At 43.9% G+C, this 24,536-nt stretch overlaps 1 protein-coding gene across 1 annotated transcript in view; it reads right to left on the reverse strand.

Annotated features, from left to right (window-relative positions):
* Positions 1–24,536, reverse strand: part of LOC144674147 (ATP-binding cassette sub-family A member 13-like) — a 76,998-nt gene that overhangs the window by 27,872 nt on the left and 24,590 nt on the right. Inside the window, exons 5-6 of the mRNA XM_078535639.1 lie at positions 24,216–24,244; positions 19,434–19,606 (exon numbers count right to left, since the gene is read on the reverse strand). Coding sequence (XP_078391765.1) covers positions 19,434–19,606; positions 24,216–24,244 — 202 coding nt within the window. The remainder of the gene's footprint in view (positions 1–19,433; positions 19,607–24,215; positions 24,245–24,536) is intronic.

The following is a 24,536-nucleotide window of genomic DNA, read 5'->3' on the forward strand; positions in this document are numbered from 1 at the left end:
CAGGAGAGGCGATACCTTCATTTACTGCAAACTCCCTGAGGTTTGACGCTAGTGGACACCAGGCGGGTGGGCAGTTAATATCACCCAAGATACTTATGTGCCCTGAAAGTACCAGGATTAGAGTGATTAGAATTTAAAACTGCTCAAATAAATGGATGGAAAGGACATCCAGCCAATGCCAGCAGAGTCCTTTGTAGCAATATGCAGTCAGGAACCTAATGTCACAATTCCCACTATACTCCTGGTCTGCAAAAGCCTGCCAAGAAAAGTTTGGCCTCCTGAAGCACTTCTCCAGATCAGTCAAAGAAACTCATTCTTGGCCTTTATGCCACGTGTACTCGGTATGGCCTCCTGTGAGAAGCCTCATTTATCAGCTGTCTTCTAAAAAGCTCAGCTATAATTCATGTTGGTTGCTAAGTCTACTATCTCTTACTGCAGGTCTTCCTCCATTCAAATTAAACTGGCAGTTAAAACATTCATTTTCAAAATATCAGGATGCGCACTATGGATTTCTTCCAATAATGATTCTCTTCCTTGCACAGGGATAATGACTCTTGCTCCCCATAACAAGAAGTTATGTCACCATAAACACACACAAGGGCCTGTACCACCATATACGCCTACCCTTCTGTGTGTCTTCCGCCTGTGCGACTTTCCAAAGAACCATGGAAAACTTATTACAAGGACTCCCCAGAATTATGGTGTATCTGGATGATGTCCGAATCACAGGATCCACAGAAGCAGAGCATGTGGCAAAGCTGGAAGAGGTTCTGAAAAGATTTTGCCCTTTTCTATGACAGTAGTGGCATCCTGCCTCTCTAAATCTGCAGACTTTGGATGCATGATTTCCCACACAATGGTAACACTTTAACTTCTGGGTTACTGGTGAGCTGCTTCCAGTATTTCTTTTCATTTTCCTAGCAGTAGGGACCATGTCCCACTTCCCAGTAGCCTCCCTGATTCACACCACGCCCGACAGCAGGTTCTCACCCTAACTGCAGAATGATGCCATGTTGCACACTCTGCAAAGCCTGCATGTCCCTGTCAGCACTCTCCATTGCTAGCGCTGTCTCCATGGTGAACTTCAGATCTATCTCAAGCAAACAGCGCTGAATGGCATTGTCATTTATGCTGCAAAACAAACGATCTAGCAATATGTCATTTAAAGTATCACCAAAGTCACGGTGCTCCGTTAACTGCTTTAACTTCATGATGTACACTGCGATCGGCTCACCAGGGGCCCTTCCTCGAGAGTTAAACTTGAATCTTTGCATGATCACTGAGGGTTTAGGCTGAAAATGTCCTTTGACGAGGTTGACTATCTCTGTGATGGTTCTGGAATTTGGTGCGTTCAGAGCCGCCAAGCTACGGATTACATTATAAGTTTTGCTCCCACAGATACCAAGGAGAATTGCCTTCTGTTTCTCTTCCACCATTATTTCATTAGCTACAAACAAAGTAAAAACCTAGTCGCTCAATGTATTGACTCCAGCCCTCAATGGATGAGTCGTATGGGTCAATTCTGCCAGAGCCAGCAGTGGCGAGTATATTTCTTTCCTTTTCTTCCCTTAAAAATTGAAATACTCACAGTGCTGCATCAGTGCTATTTATACTCATCGCCAATTGTCATAAGCTTGGAGTGCAGGAGGGGTTTCTTGTCAGAAACTGTAAACTTTATTTACAGACTCCAGATGAGGCTGCATGTTTCTTCCAAGACCAAGGCTAAAAAGCCCCGCCCCCAATATTCCCCGTGCTTAGAGCTGGTGGTCTATACCATCACGTGATCCACATAACAGTAAGAAATAGTTTAACTTACAATTACTACATGTGCTGTATATTTCTAGATTTCTCTGCTTTTGTTTTATAAATAGGTTTTTCTAGGTTTTTTTTTATTGATTTTACCAGATACCAATCAATGAATGGCAGCTGGCTGTGATTTCCTTCCAGCAAATTTCATAAAACCTGAATTTGATAGAGAAAATAAAAGAAAATTAGCTGGCCGTGATGCACCATTTTCTTGAGTTTTTCTTACAGTTCTGGTTCATTAAACTGGACATCTAAATGTATTAATTGCCACAGAATGCATGCTACTGCCACTGGCAGGATTGTGTGTACACAAGCAAACTAACAATTCAGAGTTGCCTTAAGCTGGATATGAACGTGAAGCATAATAGAAATGGAAGTCCTCACATTCACACTCTCTATATCCCCACAGGATTTAGCATTTAAAATAGAGGCTTGTTCAAACCACCCAGACCGACTTACACGACTTGTGCTTTTCACTTGCATAGGGCAGAATCGTCCGGTCCCGCTGGCAGCGGACTTCATGGTGGGCATGACCAGACAATATGGCGAGAAGGCCAAAAATCGGATTTTCGCCGTCGTGAAACCAATTTGCGATCGTCCCCTCCACCACATTTCCCACCACTGCACATCGGGAATCTAATTTCAATACTTTAGCATCTCATTATAAGCCCTGCTCACTAGTATCATCGCCCAATGCTGGATCATCCAGGCACATTGGCGTGATTGCAAGCCAACATGTTTCATGTGTACATAAGCACCATGCACCTGGCAAGCTGCTCTTAGCTCAGGACTTTGAGGTTTATTTGCCTACCTTGCTTTGGGCAGGACTCGTGGTCATCAGCACCAGGCTTTGCAGACAGCACCACATCACATTTAGGGGGGCTCACAGGCAGGTCTCTACCTACCAGACCAGCCGTAAGGCTTTTCAATGGCCAGGGCTGGCTTGGTGAAGGAGGAGAAGTGGCCTCAGGCAAGGGAAGAGGCTGAAGGGTGAGGTCTGCACTGGGGAAGTGGGGTATCCCAGCGTGTCTGTAGGGGCACATGTTGACCTGTTAAAGTGGCCTCAAGATGGTGAGGAGTGAGGAGGCAGATGAAGCCAGATGGAGGATGTGTGTGAGAGAGTGAGTGGTGATGTCCTTTGAGCTGGCAGTGAGTGAGATGCCAGTGAATGTGTGATGGCCTTGTGAGTGTGTGAATTTAGAGATGGTTGCCTTACTCTGACAGCATGGATGAAATCATTCATCTGTTTTTTTCACTGGATGGCTGACCTCTTGTGTGCAGCATTGTCACTGGCCACCTCTGCCACTGCCTCCCAAGCTGGAACGATGGGCCTCCTGTGGCCAAAGCAGTGGTACAGGACATCGCAGAGGGCTTCCACGGCGTCCAGAAGGCATCCCAGGGATGCGTCACTGAATCGGGGGGCTGCAGTCTTCTTGGCTTTTGGGGCCATGTCTCACCAGAGCAGGCCTGGACTGCAAGCATTGAGAAGTGTGCACGTGGCTGCAGTTTAAATATGGCGCTGTGCATGAGGAAGTAGCGAGGTAATGGCGCGGAGGGCAAGTCGGAGGCTACCCGTCAGTGAGGCAGGGTGTTTGCTATAGTTGCATAATTAATGAGATGGGAAGGGGACGATACAGCGTGAAAATCCACCATTCCGGCCAGTGGGTAAAGCATCTTTTCTCACGCCTGCTACCAGACTTAGTGCGAATCTGGGACTATTCCACCCTTAGTGTCAGAAAAAGCATTCACATACTGCAAACAAACCAAATTCAAGGGTGCTTGAAGTAAAATATTTCTCAATTTGAATGGATTTATTGCACAAGAAGATTTATTGCGCAAGTTCTTTGTTTACTTCATTTAAAGGAATGCCATTGGTATGTAATCCTCGAGTATGTGCCAATGACAAAGAACTGGCACATGCTGAAAGATCATGAAAAGACAAGCAGGTGAATGCCCCCATCAGCAGTAAATATTCAAAAAATTAACCATATTCATTCTGTGATCTCTGTCAAGCCTTGAAAGAAATTGCCTGAAAATTGGGTTCCTTCAGATAGTATCATCAAAACGTGCTGGGATCAATTTTAACCCATACCAGTCCAGAGAAATTTGTGTAAGTGGGAGATAAAAATGAACTGGTTACTTGGCTGCTCGCAACTCAACTATTTTGGATTTTAACGTGCAGGATTCCGTTTCGGCGGGGACAGGGCCGTAAAATGCAGCGAGCTATTATAAACCCCATTGACTTCAGCGGGAACGTAAAATCCCACTGCCGTAAAATTCTGCCCTATGTGTATCAGGATATTCTTACATCAATGCAGATTTTATTACATTTTAAGTGGGGCTTGAACAGGAAAACCTCTGCGGCCATCCGACAAAGCAGGAGAAGGTCAGTTCTAGGTCTGCAGATAAAAAAAATGTTCCTCCAATGTACACCTAAAACTTTCTTTTATGGGTACAGAAGGAGCAGAATCGCTTCTCTTGCCCATGAGTAAAATCACTGCTTTCCCTAAAATGGGCTCACCCCATTCGCTCCAGCAAAACTCTCCAATTCATGTGCTTTCCAGTGAGTCTCCCCAATACCCCTGGGTTTAACCCCCTACTCCTCTGGCAATTCCTCCTCCTTTGAGCACCTAACCTTATTCCACCCCTTGCACTTCTCATTTAAAATCCTCGTTCTCTATAATCCATGCAATTACAACAAAAAAGCTTTTTTTTTTGCCCACAAAATTATTTTTACTTCTTTCCTCCCTCAGGCTCTGCACTGAATGACTTCTCATCCTTGTTGATTTCAACCTTCATTTCAATTCATCATACTCTCTCTCCTCCGGGTACATTGCCCTCTTATCTCCCTTAATTTCTTCCTCCTTATAAACTCCCCAGCTCATATTCATGGCAGTCTTTTTGAACTTGTCATTCCAGTGGTGTCACAATCTCTGACATTCCAATCACAGTTAAGGCTAGGTCTGTTCACTCCCTTGTATCACTCTTTACCCATATTCCCTCTCCACATCCAAACCCTACTTACTTATGAGTCCACATCTGGCAAAGCTATTCTCCAATCCACTTACAACTGAACTTTCAAAATTCCAACTGTCTTGCCATTAGACCTTAGTTCAGTGTAACATTTTTGCAACGACTGATTTGTTCAACTGCACCATCACCTTTGATGGCCCAGTCCCCAGTAAAATGATTATTCCCTCTCACCCTGCCATTTCCCTGGCATGGCCCTCATCTTCACCCTCTTAAATTCAAGGGTAGCAGACTTGAACAGATATGATGGACAACCAGTTTAGCAAATCACCGCCAAATCTACCTGACCACCTGAAGCACTACCGGATCCTGCCCTCATCTTTTAAAACTGCTTACTATTCCAGGATCAGCCTGGAATTCCTGGTTTATTTTCTCTACAGCAAACCATCTCCTTAAACTCCTCTCCCTGTCTACTCCACCCTCACTTTCAACAACATGTAAGGAGCTGGTGGAATTCTTTGTCATTAAGATTGAGATCAGCTGCCTGCCACCTTCCACTAGTCCACAGGGGAAGATTTCCTCTAAAGTTTCACCACCTCCCTCACAAACCCAGAGCCTGCATTTTCCTCTAGTTTCTCTCCCAAGTTCATCTTGTCCACCACCTCCATCCTATTCTCTGTAAATCAATGGCCTCCCAACATCCCTTCCTAATCCTCATGTTAGCCAATATTGTTAATAGTTCTCTCTCATCAGGTAGTTTCCCTGTCTCCTTCAAATCTGCTGTCATCACCCATCTCCTCTAAAAACCAACACTTGACCCCATTGTCCTTGCAAACTACCACCCCATCTCTAACCTGCTTCACCTCTCCAAAGGTGCTCTAGAAACAAAAGCTGCTGTTATTATTGTTGTGTCAGTGATGGCCTCAGAGTACCTGAACAACTTCACTCACCCACCAGCTAATTGCCACTTTCTAGTCATTTCATAAAACCTGGGGATTAAAATACCCTGGGCCTGAAACTTAGGTCAGTGAGTGCATCTCGTACTCGCTTCGCACCCCATCACCTGAAACTGCCCAGGATTAAAATCAACCCTTTTATTACTAAATTCCTTGGCCTGCTATTTTAAAAGAGACACAATCCCATTTATTTCAATTTTCAAAATGTTAGTGGCACTAATTCATTTATTTTAAGCATTTCTACATAATGTCTAAAGAGATAAAAACATGGTTTGCATTTCTACAGCAAATGTCACTTCTTTTATAAAATCTTACAGAAGAAGAAAATCTGTCTCCCGATAAAGACTTCAGGCACAAAAATATCATTTTACCAGGTTGATTGACATTGATATTAAAAGCAGACTTCAAACTTCCTGTCAGTGACAATTAATCAGTCCTGCAATCTCAAATGTCTAAATTCAGTGAATGCCTTGTTTGCGTTGATTTCTGGAATATCCCCTTAGGTTTATGACTCAGCATTTTCAGTTTTTGTGTTTTTGTTATTTTGAGCTCAGATGTTTTCTTAATTTTTTGGGGGCATTTTGATTTTTAATTCATTGCAAGTTATTTATTTCTGCCATACCTCATTGTTCTTCACTCTGGTTGTGAGGCTTAAATTATCAATGTACACTTGACTAGATCAGACCATCATAAACAGTAAGATTTACTTCAAAGGAACTAAGAGAACAGATTGCAAATCCATATAGATATGTAGAACTATGAATTTCATTTACATTGTGATGCATTAAAATTTTATGTTGAGCCCACACAAATTTGAATTTCACATAGACTCGAGAACTTTGTGCCAATGCTGTGAAGATGATTGGCATTTACCTGGTTTCTTTCTTCTGACATTCCAATGAAGGGAAGATGAGAAGTATCTGAAACTCACACTAAGCCATGTGACAAAAGGGAGTGGTGCATGTCACAGAACTAGTTCCAAAAAATGTATAACTAGCAAAACAAGAAAAGTAGGCCTTTCTATCACTCTCAAAAGTTGTGATGTTATTGTTGGTGTTTTGACATCTGGCTTTGACTAACACTCGGCTCATCTTTCCTCTAGCTGAATCTACCCTTCTCCCATGTCCCATTTATCAGGCAGAATTTTCCGCCTGTCGGACGGGCGGGCCCAACCCAATCTCCGGCGGGCGGGGAGACGATCCCTGCCGGAGAAGCGGGACCGCTGGCATTTTATGTGGACGGGCCAATTAAGGCCCGCCCAGCGTGACGTCCAGTGGGAAAGGCTATGCGCTCCCTGTGTGGGCGGGGGGATTCACCAAAAGCGAGAGTGCGCTCTTTTACGTATGCGCACGAAAGAGCGCACATCTCCCTGAGGCTAAGTGCTGCCTCAGGGAGATCGCTTACACTTTTAAAAATATTAAAAATTGAAAAAAATTTCCCTAACATGTCCCCCTCATGTGATGAGATGGGACATGTTCATAATTAACATAATAACTTTATTAAAAATTTTAAAACCCTACATGAGATCTCATCTTGCTGGTGGATGAGGTTTCATGTTTTATCTGTTTACCGTGGGGGCTCCTGGTCTGCCTGCCAACCTTAAGATTGGACGGGCAGGTCCTTTAATTGTATAAATGATCCTGTCAATGGCCTCAATTGGCCATTGACAGGTCGGCGGGCCGCAGCTGATTTTGCTGTGCCCCTGCCTTCCTGAAAATTTAAATGGGGCGGGATGACGTCGGGGTTTCCGCCCAAAGTCATCCCGTGTCATTTTACACATCGGCGAGTGGGCCCCGCCCCCTGCTCGTAGACGGCAAAATTCTGCCCATACTTTTCACCATCCATCCTACACAAACTGACACTGTGGTGAATGTAGCCCTTATCATCAAGGGCAGAATTTTTCGCTCGGCATACAGGCGTGCACCCGACACACTCAAGCGTAAAATAGCGCACGATAATGTCAGGTTTGTGTCCTGACATCATTGCGCACTCGCGTGATATTTCGGTCAGCGGCCACGCACTAAACTCGGAAGTGTGCCCACTGACAATTAAGAGGGTTGTTGGGCCCATTAATGGTGCAATTAACTGGGATTTTTCGCTGCCCGTCAATGTTACGGTTGGCGGGCGGGCGAATCGGCCAGGTGACCTTTGCATTTTGCAGGAAACCTCATCCAAGGATGGAATGATCAATGCTGCTTGTGTTGGGGAGAGGAGGAGTGTGAGTGCTGAAGTCAGCGCGGGCATGGAGGAGCACTCACAGAAAGCTCCCTGAAGGCAGAGAGCTGCCTCAGGAAGCTGAATACTGCAAAGGTATCAAATAATCCCTTATCCCTGGAACCCTCTACTGAATCTCTTCTATATCCTCTCCAAAGCCTTCAGATCTTTACTGAAGGGCGGTGCCCGGATATGGACACAATGGGCTGGATTTTCACTGCAGGGGTGGGAAACGGAAGTTGGGGCCATTTCTGGGCCACAAACATTCCCCCCAGGGAGCAACATAATCAGCCCTGAGTTCCATGGGGACACCCTTTTAATTGCTATGGACATGGATTTGGCAGCCAAGTGGCTGCAGGAATGGAGGCGGGACCACTCAAGTGCATGTCCGAGTTAAACTGGCTATGGCAGCCGTAACTATGGCTGCCGTTTGAGTGCTGTTACGGCAGGACACAGAAGACGTGAATTCCACAATGTCTCAGCAGAGTCAGAGGCCTGGAACCCAGGGCAGGGCAGCCCTCAATTCTCTGATATAGACCTAGAGGTAATGCTGGAGACTTTGAGGGAGAGAAGGGACGTCCTCTTCCCAGAGGATGGCAGAGGAGGCCACTCATCCAAAGCAGGTGGGATTGACATTGCTGCACAGTCAAGGGAAGAAGTGTGGTCAAAGATTTTGGATCCAGTCTAGGAAGAGGTTCAATGACTTGATACTCTCTGGCAAGGTGAGTACTAGCCCCAAGACTCAGGACAAGCCTTTGGGTATTCATCCTCCAGCAAACACACCAGCAAGGAGCCTCAGGGACCATGGGAAGAGTGTTTTCCCAGGGTACTTACTGATTCCTCAGAATGAATCAGAATCATAGCACTGCTGAGGACCATTCAGCACTGATATATATAGCTCCCAATAAATAGGAGCAGCTATTGTTTGCAGAGGACAGCAGTGCCTTATCACAGTCTCTGTTGTCCTCTCAAAAGAAGTCAGCACATAACGCCCAAGAAAGGACCCAATTGGGTGGAGGGATCCCCAATCTTTAAGTTATCACACCCATGCAGGAGGGGTTGATAGAAATAGCTGGGATCGCAAACAATTTCAAAATGTGGACCACTTTCCATATCTTGCAAGGTGTGAGGTCTTCAACAACAAGGGTACAGATCTCTGAGACCATCTGCCTGGAGAGTCCTGTCTCCTGCAGCACTGGTTCTCGGTTATCCCCAGGTACATCCGACCTCAGTGGTAGATCCAGTACTGAATGTATGGCCTCTCTGTCCTTCCTGCTCCTCGTCCCTCTTCCCTGCCTTCCTGATGCCCTCAGCTCCACAATTCCTGCGAAGGATATTGCTCCACATTGCCACTGGGCAGAAAATCTGAGAGATATGCCCCCATTGCCAGTTGCTGCCTTCCTTATGCTCAGGTGGCCCCCAATTCACAAAGCAACTCACCAAGGCTCCTTCAACAGCACCTTCCAAACCTGCGACCTCTACCACCTAGAAGGGCAAGGACAGCAGCTGCATGGGAACACCACCATCTGCAAGTTCCCCTCCAAACTACACACTATCCTGACTTGGAACCATATTGCCATTCCTTCGCTGTCACTGGGTCAAAATTCTGGAACTCCCTTCCAAACAGCACTGTGGGTATACCTACACCATATGAACTGCAGCGGTTCAAGAAGGCAGCTCACTACCACCTTCTCAAGGGCAATTAGGGATGGGCAATAAATGGTGCCTACATCACGTTAAAGAATAATAAATAAATAAAATTGTGCTTGACAGCCTTGCCCCCTGCTCTTATGCTCCTGCAATGCCAGGAGAGTAATAATCCCCAGCACTGCCTGAGTGCTTACTGCCTACTCTCCCCATCACCTGTGCTGCAGCAATGGCATCTGTTTCCTAATGGCCAAGTCACCCTCTGCACCATTCAGCCTTTTATGAAACCTAGCTAATTCCCTAGGACAGCCATGCCTGGCCTTCTACTGTCCGTCTACCTCCGTTCAGCTGGACTTCCCAGACAGCCCATGTACCCACAGGAAAATCTCAAAATTCCCCTTAACAAGCTCTTAACAATTTCTTTAAGTATTTTAATTGGCTTTCTTATGGATTGGGCAGGTTCATGGGGCCACCCTCCCCTGCCCTGGTGAAAATGGCCAGCGCCAGTGTCAGAAAATCAACAACGTGGCCGGTGCCAGAATTTTCCAGCCCCAATTGCTTCTGTTCCCGCTGCTGGCAGACCCAAAAATTTAGCCCAAACTTCAACTCATGTTTTAAATAGATTTAGCATAACTTCCCATCTTTTGTATCCCATATACTTCATTAACTGCTTTGGTAACCTGTCCTGCCACCTTCAAAGAATGTGCACCTACACCCCCTCTCTCTGGTGTTGCACTCCCTTCATAATTGTACTATTTAGCTTGAGTTATCTATCCTCATGCATCCTACCATGATGCATCGCCTCACACTTTTCTGCTTTGAATTTCATCTGCCACGTGTCCACCCATTCCATGAGCCTGTCTATGCCTTCTTGAAGTCTGTTTCTATTTTCCTCACCATTTACTAGACCTCCAAGTTTCCTGTTATCTGCAAATTTTGAAATTCTGCCATGTATCCACAAGTCTAAGTCACTAATGTATATCAGAAACAGCAGTAGTCCTAGTACTGAATCCAAACCTCCCTCCTGCCTGAATAACAGCCATTCACAACAACTCTGTTTTTATCTGTTAACCAATTTTATATTCATGCTGCCACTTCTCCTTTTATCTCATGAGCTTCAATTTTGCTAATAAACCCAATATATGGTACTTTATCAAATGCCTTTTAAAAGTCCATATAAACAACATAGGGAGCAGCTGTTCCCCTTAGTTGAAGGGTTTGTCATGAGGGGACATAAGTTCAAGGTGATGGGAAGGAGTTTTAGGGGGGGATCTGAGGAAAAACCTTTTCACCCAGAGGGTGGTGATGGTCTGGAATGCGCTGCCTGGGAGGGTGGTGAAGGCAGGTTGCCTCACATCCTTTAAAAAGTACGTGGATTAGCACTTGGCACGTCATAACATTCAAGGCTATGGGCCAAGTGCTGGTAAATGGGATTAGGTAGGTAGGTCAGGTGTTTCTCACATGTCGGTGCAGACTCGATGGGCCAAAGGGCCTCTTCTGCACTGTGATCTTGTGATTCTGATTCTGTAAACATCAATCACACTGCCATCATCCACCCTCTCCATTACCTCATCAAAAACTCAATTAAGTTCATCAAACATGATTTTCCCTTAATAAATCCATGCTGACTCTCCAACAACTTCAGGAGCCCATGCATATCAACTTTGAGTACTGCCAACTTCTCTAGTACCCACTTTTTTATTTTTATTGCATCCAGTGTTTCATCTCCTCATTTACAGAACTTTGGGAAAGTCTTCTTCAGTAGTAGACACCAATGCAAAGTACTCATTTGGAGCTCAGCAATGTCTTTTGCTTCCACCAATAGGCTCCTATTTTAATCCCTAATTGGCCACCGCTCTTTTGGCAACCTTTTTACTGTTATTATGCTTCTCCTTTAAAATACTTCTGTTTTACCAACACCAGCACCAGTTTCTCCGCAAGACATTCTCCCTCCTTTCCTGCATCAGTCTCTGCAAAAAGTGATTCCTCATCCTCAATGATTTCAATCTTTTCCCTGAATTCACTGCACGCCTGTCCTCCCAAATCCTGTCCCACTCCTACACATATTCATAGCCGCTTCCTCAACCTTCCTATTGCTGGTGGTCTTTCTCCCATGGGTTCAATCACTGACGAGACCATCTCTAACCACTTCATTGTATCAGGAATCACATTCCTCTGCCACCGTCCAAACCCACTTCCTTCTTTAATATTCCCCATAGCACTTACAATTGCAACTATAAACTCCCAACTTTGACCCTCCATTCAACGCTATACTTCCGCACCTATTGATCTGCCATCTTCACCTTTGACACTCTAGTTCTAGTTGGCAAAACCTTTACTCTCTGCCATCTTGGTTCCCCTAATATGGTCTCCATCTTCACTCCCTCAAATAGAAGGGAGACAGACTTAAAGGTCTTTGGCGCACAATTCATTTGGCCATCCATCACCAGATCTGGCTGGACCAAAAGTGTTAACCAGCCTAAGTGTCCTCCGCCAAAAATATTCACTATTGCCAGATCAAATGGAGAGAAAAGCTATCCTTCACCATCTTTTCTGCACTACCAACTGTCTCCCTATATCTCAGGCGTGCAGTGAATTTAGGAGAGAAGATTGAAATCATTGAGGATGAGGAGTCACTTATTGCAGGGACTGATGCAGCAAAGGAGGGAGAACGTCTTGCACAGAAACAGGTGCTGGTGTTGGTAAAACAGAAGTATTTTAAAGAAGAGGCATAATAACAGTAAAAAGATTGTCAAAAGACCGCTGACCCTTTGAACTCAAGCCCAACAACTAGTGCAGGAGGGCTCATTGACTTCTTTGTCACTAAGACTACCCATTCAGCTGCCTGTACTGCTTCTACCTCTTTTCATACTCACCAAGCCAAATGTTCCCACATCAGGTTTTCCCTTGGGGTAGCCTTGAGCCCCTCTCACTCTTGAGTGTATTTTCCATCCTGTGTTTCTTTCCCAGAATTAAAGTCAATCAAAAGGAAAATCATGCAGGGTGTGTAACAGGTGACTGATCGGCTCCCCCTGCTTTACATCCCTTCTTTGGACGTAAATATCTAAGAAACTCAGGAGTAAACAAAGTGGCTTGGCATAGCTAGATAAGTAACTGAGCTGTAGGTAATCAGGGCTAAACAAAAAGCAGTTAATGCTGAATTACTGTGATATCACTGAACTGCCTTTGTAACCTCTGTTATTTATTTTGTCAATTAACCCTATCCACTAAATATTTGTTTTTTAAGTTAAAGTACTAGTATGATTTTAAGATTAATAAATAATTGTTAGCTCATGACTTTTTTGTCTGACTTATTTTGTAGTTGGCAAGAAACAACGAATTAATTCGCTCAGTAGCTTGTGTGGATCAGAGAAACATAGAAAAATAGAAGCAGCAGTAGATCATTCGGCCCTTCAAGTCTGCTCCGCTATTCAATATGATCATTGCTAATTCTCTATCTCAGCATCATAGTCCCGCTCTGTCCCCTTTAGAGTCTAGAAATCTATTTCCTTCTTAAATATATTCAGTGACTTGGCCTCCACAGCCTTCTATGGTAGAGAATTCCATAGGTTCATCACCCTCTGAGTGAAGAAGTTTCTCCTCTTCTCAGTCCTAAATGGTCTACCCCATATCCTGAGATTGTGACCCTTTGTTCTAGACCCCCCCAGCCAGAGGAAACATCATCCTTACATCCAGTCTGTCCAGCCCTGTCAGAATTTTATATGTTTCAATGAGATCCCCTCTCATTCTCCTAAACTCCAGTGAATACAGGCCTGGTCAGCCCAATAACTCCTCATATGACAATCCTGCCATCCCAGGAATCAACCTGGTGAACCTTTGCAGCACTCCCTCTATGCAAGTATATCCTTGCCTGGGTTAGGAGACCAAAACTGCACACAATACTGCAGGTGTGGTCTCACCAAGGCCTTATATAGCTGCAGTAAGACATTCTTGCTCCTGTACTCAAGTCCTCTTGCAATGAAAGCCAACATACCATTTGCCTCCTTAACTGCTTGGTTTCAGCGATTGGTGTACAAAGACATCCAGGTCCCTTCGTACATCAACATTTCCCAATCTATCACCATTTAAATAATACTCTGCCATCTGTTTTTCCTACCAAAGTGGATAACTTCACACTAATCCACATTATACTGCATCTGTCATATATTTGCCCACTCATTCAACTTGTCTAAATCGCCTTGAAGCCTCTTAACATTCTCCTCACCACCCACATTCCCAGTTAGTTTTGTGTCATCAGCAAACTTGGAAATATTACATTTGCTTCCCTCATCCAAATCATTGATATACATTGTGAATAGCTGATTGCACTGATCCCTGCAGTACTCAACTAGTCACCGCCTGCCATTCTAAAAAAAGACCCATTTATTTGTGTATTAACTACTAATAAAATCAATATTAGCTGAGGTAAAATAGCTTGGCAAGCTAAAATTGGCAGCAGTAACTTAGACATATACTAGGTGTTAAAAGCTAAACAGTTCCTTGCTGACAAATTAAGGTAAAGATTATAAGGTCACATCTGCTGCACTTTGAGGAATATTCTTGGCAGGGAATTGATTCCAGTGTTCTCTGGTGCCAGACAAAACAAAGTAGGGAAGTTCCTTAGTTAAATCCCTATTCTATGCTACAGTTGCATTTAAAATCACTATTTAGTGGCCTACGCTGAGCGACAGACTGGGCTCAGGCCAATTGCAAATATAATTAAATTGGCAGGTAGTAATCATTGCTTAAGGATGCACACCAAATTGAATTACATTTAGATGAGGTACTGAAGGTCTGCCAGAGCCCATGGAACTCTATCCAGCATGAGTGATCGCTTTAACTTTAAATCACTTGGCCTATTTGCTATATGAATTAATAATGCTGTTGTCTACATTGATGAGCAGAAATAACAAATACACTCAATATTTAGTTCCCTGCAAGCTTACAGGCCACATAAATCAATGATACAATTTCAAGTGTTCTGCACCAATTAGCTTAACTTCCTCCTTCATACCTGAGGCAATAACAGACATTTTAAGAACATAAGAGGATAACAGTTAAGAGCAGGAGCAGACCATTTGGCCCCTCGAGCCTGCTTTACCATTCAATGAGATCATGGCTGATCTGACTATGACTTTAATTCTACTTTCCTGCCTGCACCAACCCCTCTCATACCCTTGGCTCCCTTGTGGATCAAAATCTGTCTAACTCAGCCCTAAATACATTCAAAAACCTAGCCTCACTGCTTGCTGGGGAAGAGAATTTAAAACAATAACGACCCTCTGAGAAAAGGAACTCCTCCTTATCTCTATCTTAAATGGGAGACCTTTCATTTTGAAACTGTGTCCCCTAGTTCTAGGTTCCCCATGAGAGGAAAATTGTTTCAGCATCTCAAGCCCCCTCAGAATCTTTTATGTTTTAATAGGACCACCTCTCATTCTTCTAAACCCCAATGAATATAGGCCCAACCTGCTCAAAGGCCAACCATGAAACAAACAGCGTGCACATATTAATATACGAGAAGGATAACATTGGCCAGAATCCTTGGCTAGACGAGTGGGGCCTGCTCACCGATGTGTAAAATGATGCGCAGTGACGTCGGGCTTGCGTCCCGACGTCACCGCGCATCATTCCGATTTTCAGTTCGGCGGGCACGCACCAGAGTCGGCTGCACGCCCGCCGAACTGTCAAAGGCCTATTAAGGCCATTTAAAAGCTAATTAAACCACATAACATAGCTGCCCGTCCAATCTTAAGATTGGTGGGCAGGCAAAGAGCCCAGGCGGCCTTCGCATTTTTTATGAAACCTCATCCATGGGCAGGATGAGGTTTCATGAATGATTTATAAATGAAATAAAGATTTTCATTAAAATTCATAGACATGGAAAGTTGTCTCAAGTGGTGTTCCACAGGGCTCGGTGTTGGGACCCTTGCTGTTTGTGTTATATATTAACGATTTGGTCGTGAACGTGGGGGGCACGAATGGGAAATTTGCAGATGACACAAAGATTGGCCGAGTAGTGGATAGTGTAGAGGATAGCCATAATCTCCAAAACAATATAGATGGGTTGGTGGAGTGGGTGGTAAAGTGGCAGATGGATTTTAACATAGTGCGGTCATACATTTAGGGAGGTCAAACAGTTACAGGGATTACACGATAAATGGGAATATACCAAGAGGAGTAGATGAAGTGAGAGATTTTGGTGTACAAGTACACAGGTCCCTGAAGGCAGCAGTTCAAGTAGACAAGGTTGTAAAGAAGGCATAAGGAATGCCTTCATTGGCAGAGGTGTAGAATATAAAAGTAAGGATATAATGTTGGAATTGTATAAAATACTGGTGAGGCCACAACTGCCATACTGCGTGCAGCTCTGGTCAACACATTACAGGAAGGATGTAATAGCTCTGGAGAGAGTGCAGAGGAGGTTTACAAGAATGTTGACAGGGTTAGAAAAGTGTAGCTACGAGGAGAGATTGGATAGGTTGGGGTTATTTTCCTTAGAACAAAGAAGGCTGAGAGGTGACTTGATTGAGGTGTACAAAATTATGAGGGGAATAGATAGAGTGGACAAGATAAAATTGTTTCCCTTGGTGGAGAATTCTAGAACCAGGGGACATAGATTCAAGATAAGTGGCAGAAGGTGTAGGGGGGACATGAGGAAGAACTTTTTTACGCAGAGGGTAGTGGGTGTCTGGAATTTGCTGCCCAAGTTGGTGGTAGAGGCAGAAACTATAAACTCTTTTAAGAAGTACCTGGATCTGCACCTTAAGTGCTGTTAGCTGCAGGGCTATGGGCCGGGTGCAGGGAGGTGGGATTAGAAAGGGCACCTGGGTGTCCTCTGGCTGGCATGGACAAGATGGGCCGAATGGCAGCTGATCACTGCCCACAATTGGCGCACAGCCAATCGCGGGCAGTGATCAGCTGCGTGCCTGCCTACGCCCGCTCCCACCCAACCCCTCCGAAGGGGAGAAAATTCTTCCCATTATATTTTTGTAATCTTTACCCACAAGAAAATGATGTTCAATGAGACCCATCATAATTATATGTACCCAATCTAATATTCGGTGAGGTCTTTTATCACATTATCTCATTACCCAATGGCACTGGCAGTCAAATGTCAACAGTAACAGCAAAGCTTTGAGTCTAGCATACAAAGGTTTCTTAAAATAGATGATTGGCAAGTAACAGGCAATTCACTCTGAGTTCAGATAACTGACAAATCGTAAGTGCAATTGATATCATTTGATTCCAAAACCTATTAAGCTAACACCCAACCAGTTTCTACAATTTACACTAGTCAAGGAGGAATGACAGTCAATCACTGATTTTTGCACTCTCACATGTATTAATGGGCCAACCATCCCTGGATACAGAGACCCTGCAGCGCCTGCAGGATGGGAAAATGAGGGAAGTTTTAATTATCAAAGCCTATAATACAACTGGGGTTTCAGTTCATGTCCAAACCAAAGTGCAAGCACCAAGAGGCTTTTAAGAAAATTAAAAGTGCACTCAACACACTTACATATCCATTGACATTAGTGGATGAAAAAAAAAAATCATGGGCAATGTACCCACAATTTTCTGTTGAGCTGACCCTCCATGAGAAGCCCTATCAGTGGTGCAGGGTATAGAAGACCTTGTCATCATTCTTGAAATATGTCTGTTTTTTTACAGAATGAAGATGTGTTCTTTTTTGTTTGGTGATGATTCAAAAGATGCATTTTCATGCCATTCTCAGCACTTCAAGTATCCATGACTCCGTGGCAGCAGTGCAGCTAAGTATGGAACAAACTTAAGTGCTTAAGCTTTAGTGTTGCTGAAAAAGACATTTTTTGTCAAAGCTTTTCACCTTGCACTCATCAGGACAATTCACAAGAAAATACCAATGTCAGTGGAAGCAACATATTTATGTATGAGAAGAGAGTGCTGATTGGTTGGCAAGTGGACTCTGACTCTAACAGTGCTTAGCAGTTAACTGTCAGTCACCATCTACTGGTGCATTCTCCATGGCAAAGCCTCTACCAATCAGGGTCCACTTGCTGACCAATAAGAACTCTCTTCTCATACAGTATAAATATGTTCTTTTCCCTGACATTGGTATTTTCTTGCGAATTGTCCTGATGAGTACAAGATGAAAAGCTTTGACAAAAAATGTCTCTTTGGGTGGGTGGTAGTTGGTTATGTTGGGGTAAAGAGAGCGACGTACCAAGGGCTGCAAGGCACAGTATCAGTGCACTGATCTGGGCAAGAATCCTACCAGATTCATAAGTCATTGGTCTTTGGTGGTTTTTAGGTACAGTATAAATAGCAAAAGGATAAATGTCCTGTTGTCAATTAATAATAAAGGATGTTATAAAGCTGGAAGACTTTGTAGGCTATTGCATCTTATTTTCGGCCATGGCCTTGAACTGTTTCTAGCCCTTGCAACCTTTTCATTTGGATTAGGACTCTGAAACACCACCAGTCACAGCATTCCTGCTCTCAAAGGACACCAAGCAGTCATTGCTTATCCCCTCTAGAAGCCCAAGCCCACTGGTAACAGCAATCACTCTACCTCCACCAGGATGTTACTCATCCAGAAACCACTGAACTCCACTGTCAGGATTCCCAGCTTCCTTTTACCCCACCAAGATCCAAACTCCACTGGTCACTTGACCATCTTTCACTCTCATTCTCACCCCAAGGCCTTTTAAGCCTAAGCCCCTACTGGGCACTAACTTCCTTCTGCTGACACCCATCCTTCCAGCAAGACACCTGTCATTCAGGCTTTCATCAGCTATAATCTCTGATCACTGCATCTTCCCTAGCCCAAACCTTCACCTGAGTCTCCACACCCTCCACCTCTGCCTTTAAGAATTTGTTTCTGCCGTGAGCAGGGTGACTTTATGTTTCTTAAGCATTTAGGAGGTTTAACTACAGCATCACTATATGGAAATTTAAACCTCTACAACCTAATCCTCATAGTCAGATATGCCAGCCAGGCATGGCAGTAATAGCATGATGTGATGTTCCTCAAACCACAGGAAGCATTCATTGCATAAAGCTTTGAATGTAATTCAAACAAGTTGGGTTTAAGGCTACTGTACATTATTAGCCTCAGTCTGCATTGTTTTGTTGTGTGGTCTGGGTCTAGACAGGATTCTTTGGGACTTGTCTATTCTGCCAATGTAAGCTGCTTGAGGCTGCAATGTGTCAAAACCATTATCCTTCATTTACAGATACCATATTAATATTGGTAACTCTGCATGAAGTTGTAATTTCTCCTCCCTCCAGATCCCTGTTACTCAGTCATGTGATGTTACAGCATCATTGCATCAGCATCATGTGCTTCTGATGCAAACTTTTTACTCTACACGCATTGCACTGATTCTGATTAGTTTCCAAGACCAGTTTCCACATTCTATTGTTGTCTCTTTCTTGCTCTCCAAACAAAAGACAATCAAAAGTCTTAGGTGAATGAAATTGACATGGCATTGCCATGGGGAATAAATCAGGGAGTAGCTGTCTCAATGCTCTGACCAATCAGAGTCGACCTGTCTGATTTGAATTTAAAAAGCTTGGCAGTTAACTGTTCCTTGGTGCAATTTCCATGGCAACAGCTCAGCCAATCAGAGTCCAGATGCCAACCAATCAGCACTTTCTCATGTGGTATAAATTGTTGTTCCCTTTGAGATTTGGTATTCTTGTGAATCTGTCCTGATGAGTGCAAGGCAAAAAACTTTGATAGCATGTCTCTTTTTTCACCAATAATCAATTATAGATTAATCATAAAAGATTTTGAAGATCAAGCAAATAGTTAATTTCTTTGTTAAAGTCCTATAATAGGAGATATATCTTTACCTTTTTAGATCCATCATTGTGTCTGCCATCACACTTGTCCCCTTGCTTAAAAAATCCTCATTCTTCAGGGTTTCAAGTAGCTTAGGTAGCTTAAAAAGAATGTCCCAGGTATATGTTTCATTATAAATCCTTTCTAATGTGTAAATGACTTCCTCCACTTGATTCAGATCCATCTAAAAAATATAACATAAACAAATTAGGTTTGCCTTAAATTCAAAAACTTTCTTTGAAGAATTGTGTCACTTTCAAGATTTACTTATATACGCAAGAAAAGATGAAAGAAGTGTCATGAAACTATTAATATATATAATATTTTGGAAAATATTTCTTTCTTAAAATAGAGGTTTAGTCTGTGGGTGTGTCTTAATTGGATTAAAGCCAGCTAGCCTGGGTGCTTTGATGGGTAGTAGCATTCAATGGGAATGGTAGGTATAACAAGACAACCATTTTGGGTGTGCAGGACAGAGGCAATGTGAGATCCAAAGGCAGCTTTAAGCCTCCAACTGGCTCCACAGCAGCCAACGTGAAAAGAACCTCATTTTGAATTTGTCAGGTGAAAATGCTTTGTCTGGTGTCTGGTTAAGCCTTTGGGTTGCTGTTGCCTTAATGGAGATTAGTTTGGGAATTTGTTAAAAGTTATGATAGTAGCAATTTGTAGCCATGTGTATATATATTTTTAACCTGTGTAAATTAATAAAATGTTTAATTTAGTTTAATGTAAAACCTCAAAAACTAGTGGTCTGATTCCTGAGTTTAGAGTCGTATCTCAAACATAACACTTAAAATTATAGATTATGACAGTTGTTTAAAGTTTCCCTCTGAGATTTTTAAATAACTCAGCTGTACCAACTGCTTCAGTCATAACAATAGAGTCAAGGTAGAGATAAGTAGGAAAGTGCTTCAATCTGAGCTCTTTCAGATCTGTTCCCAACAAAACCCAATGCCCTCTTTTTTAAAAAGTGCCATTTGATATGTCCATTGCTAGAATAGTAGTAATGCAAAGTTATTGGGGCAGAATTTTACTGTCCCCCACTGGCAGGCTTGAAGGCGGGGGAGCCTCTAAAATTCCCCAGGCAGCCACCTTTTAGCCCGCCCCCTGATCTATCTGCAATTTTATGTGGGGTGGGTGAGGCCATGCAACCTGCCCCTCTTGCATCAATTATTGGCCACTTAAGCGCTGCTCCCCACCCAGCCTCAATATTGAGGCTAATGGGAGGAGTTCAGGGGCAGAGGAGATGCTGGCAGATCATCCTGTTTGGGGCTCAGGTTGGAAGGGTGGGGGTGGGCTGCTTCCCTCAAGGGGCCTCTTCTTTCCACATTGGACGACCCCCCACACCTCACACCCTCTACAGATGCTCCCTTCCCCTCTAGCCTCTCCATCAAGATCCCCACCTGGTCCTTCCCCACAGGCTCTCACCTCCTCTCCCCACTGTGAGATCCCCACACTATCTGATTGGCTGGCAGCTCTCCGAGGTGGAACTTCTACTCAAGTGAGGAACAGAATCCAGTCTCCAGACAATTAAAGCTCCTCAGAATGTTAAATGGCTGTGGGGCTGCTGTGATTGGTGGGAATGCTTTCCCCACTGACTCGTCAGGATCCAAAAAATCTTGCTCATGGGCAGAATTTTGCAGTCCGCTGCTGGCAGTGCAGGGGTCCATAAAATTCCATGGATGTCCTCCCCACTGCCATCTTGCCTGTCCCGATCTGGGCTCAATTTTATGGTGTGATGGGCTCAGCCTAGGTAGGGCTCAGCCTAGGCTGGCCAGCCTGCACCACAATTGAGGCCTTTCTGTGGGCAATGAATGACCACTTAACAGTCGTTTCCCACCCATGCTCAATTTTGAGGCTGGCTAGAGGCATTCACGGGTGGGGGGAGGTGTGGAAGGAGGGAGCCCAGCAAGCCATCGTGCTTGGGCCTCAGGTGGGAAGCAGGGGGTGCCTCCCTCAGTGGCCTCCTTTCCACATCGGCTGCCGCCCCATTCCAAAGGTCTCCCCCTTGGGGCTGCTCCCTCTCCCCACTGGCTTCTCCATCAGACCTCCACCCCTCTCTCCCCACCTCCCGCAGCCTCACCTCCCCACCCCATCATGAGACCATCCACACTTACCTGGTCCTGGGGAAGAATTTTCCGGTCAGCGAGTGGGGGTGGGGCCTGCTCTCCAACATGTAAAATGACGCGGGGTGATGTTGGGCAGGCATCCCGACGTCACCGCGCGTCATTTAGATTTTCACTTCGGTGGCCGCGCAGCCAACTCGGCTACATGCCCGCCAAACTGTCAAAGGCCTATTGAGGCCTGTTAAAAACTAATTAAAACAGTTAAATGAGCTGCCTGTCCAACCTTAGGGTTGGCGGGCAGGCAAAAAGCCCAGACGGCCTTTGCATTTTTCATGAAACCTCATCAACAGGTGGGATGAAGTTTCATGAAGTGTTTTAAAATTCAATAAAAATTATTTTAAGAATTCATTGACATGTCCCAGCTTATGTGACACTGTCACATGAGGGGACATGTTTTTAAAGTTTTTTTTTTCTTTATTTAAATTTTCAAATCTCAAACTGATCTCCCTGAGGCACCTCTGACCCTCAGGGAGATTTCTGCACTTTTACATGCGTATGCGCAAAAGAGCGCAGGCTCGGACTCAGGGAACCCCCACCCCCCACCCGCAGAGTGCTTCTGGGTGAGCATCACGCTGGGCAGGCCTTAATTGCCCCGCCCACATAAAATGGCGACGTGGACCTAATTGGGGGGCACCGATCGGGTTTGCACTCACTAACACCCTCCTGCACACAATCCCCCCAACGGGGGGAAAATTCAGCTCTTGGACTCTTGGACTCTGGGACTTTGAATCCTGAGACAGCTTGTAGTCCTAGTCCTGGCCACTGCTGCTACAGGCACTGCTGGGACTACGGAGCTACCAGTCGGTCAATCTGATTGGCCTGCAGTTTTCTGAGGCGGGACTTCCTCCCAAGTGAGGAGCATTGAATGTCTGCAGGTGGTGAGGCGGGAAACCCCATCATCCGAAAAATCCTGCCCCATGTGCTTAAGTAGACCAAATGCTGAATGTGAAGCATTTGAACTGGGATCAAATTCAAGCATTTAGTATATGACCCAAAGATAATCCAATCTAGATCATTTCAAGTAATTTTCACTCCTATTGGATGGCAGGCAAACTATATTGGAATTATATGTCGTTAACTATGTCTACTTTCCTTTGAATTCCTGGTTATCATGTTGCAAACAAAAATAGTCACATTATACAGACACAATTTATTAAAATGTGTTGGTAGGTGGAGTTACAGTGGTAAAACTAGAACAAATTATGCTGTTATTAATTACCTTTGCCACTGAAGGTGAGCAGAGGTAATGTTTTTGCCCCTGTTTGTTAGTTTGTTTCTCTGTAAACAATATATCTCAAAAACTAATGGACTGATTTCAACAAAATCTGGTACACAAATAGTGTATGGCCCAAGGAAGAATTGCTTAGTTTTTGGCAAAGATGCAGACCCGGATCCTGGAATATGTTAAAGAATCCATTAATATTGGGAGATAGAGAAAATTGACCTTTTCTTTTAGAATATTGGGGTTGTTTTATTTAGGATGTTGTTGATTGTTTTAGAATGTTGTAGATGGTTTCAGCTGCTGTGCTGGAATTTGTCACAGCTGTCAAAATGTGAGCAGAGTTTTCAGAGCAAGTTTTTCAATATGGATTGGCATGAAGCCTCCTCAGTGAGGTGGAAGTGCTTAATAAAAAGATTTTTTTTCAGCTTTGAAGTTGCAGAGCATCAACCAGGCAGGGAGAAGCCTTGAGGGAGAGCTGCACAATCGCAATAACATTGGCCAGCATTTTAGCTTGTCAGGCGGACACGCGCCCGACCCAAATGAGCGTAAAATGGCGCACAATGATGTTGGGCGAGCATCCCAATGTCATCACGCACACTCGCAATATTTTCGACGGCGGGCATGCATGGGAATCAGCAGCATGCTCGCCAACAATTGACAGGCAATTAAGGCCACTAAAATCACAATTGAATTAAATTTTTCACTGCCTGTCCAACCTTATGGTTGGCGGGCAGGCAAAAAGGCCAAGCGGCCTTTGGATTTTTTAGGAAACCTCATCCATGGCCCTACTTTATATATTATGTAGACATAGTTAACTACATATAATTCCAATATAATTTAATATTTTTAAAAATTCCACATTTTTGTTCCTCCCATCTCTCCTGAAAGTGTTGGGTGTTGAAATTGGTCTATGCCAGGACAAGCTCATAGCGAATATACAGCCAATTTCTCACCACTTCAGCTTCTAGTTTCCATTGACTTGGAAAGTTTTGCCAAGATTTTTAACTAAAAGCAGTAGTGATAATAGGAAATGAGAGTCGAAAAATTGGAAACGATTCACTATTAGCCTGTTTTGCAGTGCGGACATACACCAATTTCACACCCTTGTTATAATACAGTTCCTGATGTGTATACAGACACACGCGCACGCATACATTACTGATCAAGCATGAGCCTTGGCCATGTGGTCACCCAAAGTGAAATCAGCTAACTCAACACAAACCATTCAATGCTTAACTGCTCACTGAATTAATGAGGAGACTTGCTGATGTTCTTAACTTCTTCAATTAACTTACTAACAAAGGAAAATATTGAAGTGGCTACTTTGGGCTTAATATTCTATTTAGCATATGTTAGTCTTATTGAAGAATGGCTATAATTGGCAGCTTAATGTGTACATTCCCCTAAAGGTTTTTTTTATTTGATATATTGATTTAATCACTTACCATGCCAAATCGAAGCTGTCCGGTAACATCTGAAGAAGAAAACAAAACATGTCAGACAGAGGGTTACAACTTAGATCAGCTCAAGTAGGACTGCTGCATCATCACATGGCACAAAAACAACATCCAGGGGAAAGGTTAAGAAAATTTGATTGACTTCATGAGATCTGATTATAGTTTGGTTCAAGGATGGAACTCCATGTTATGTTTTTGCATAATTTCTGCCCTTGTTACTGTTGATATTTGTATTTCTATATTTTACTCTCATAGATAAAGCTTAGTTCTCTACAGCTTCAAGAGTGTCATAGTTGCCCAATGTTTAGA

This window comes from Cetorhinus maximus, chromosome 3 (assembly GCF_964194155.1).
Source record: "Cetorhinus maximus chromosome 3, sCetMax3.hap1.1, whole genome shotgun sequence".
Lineage (NCBI taxonomy): Eukaryota > Metazoa > Chordata > Chondrichthyes > Lamniformes > Cetorhinidae > Cetorhinus > Cetorhinus maximus.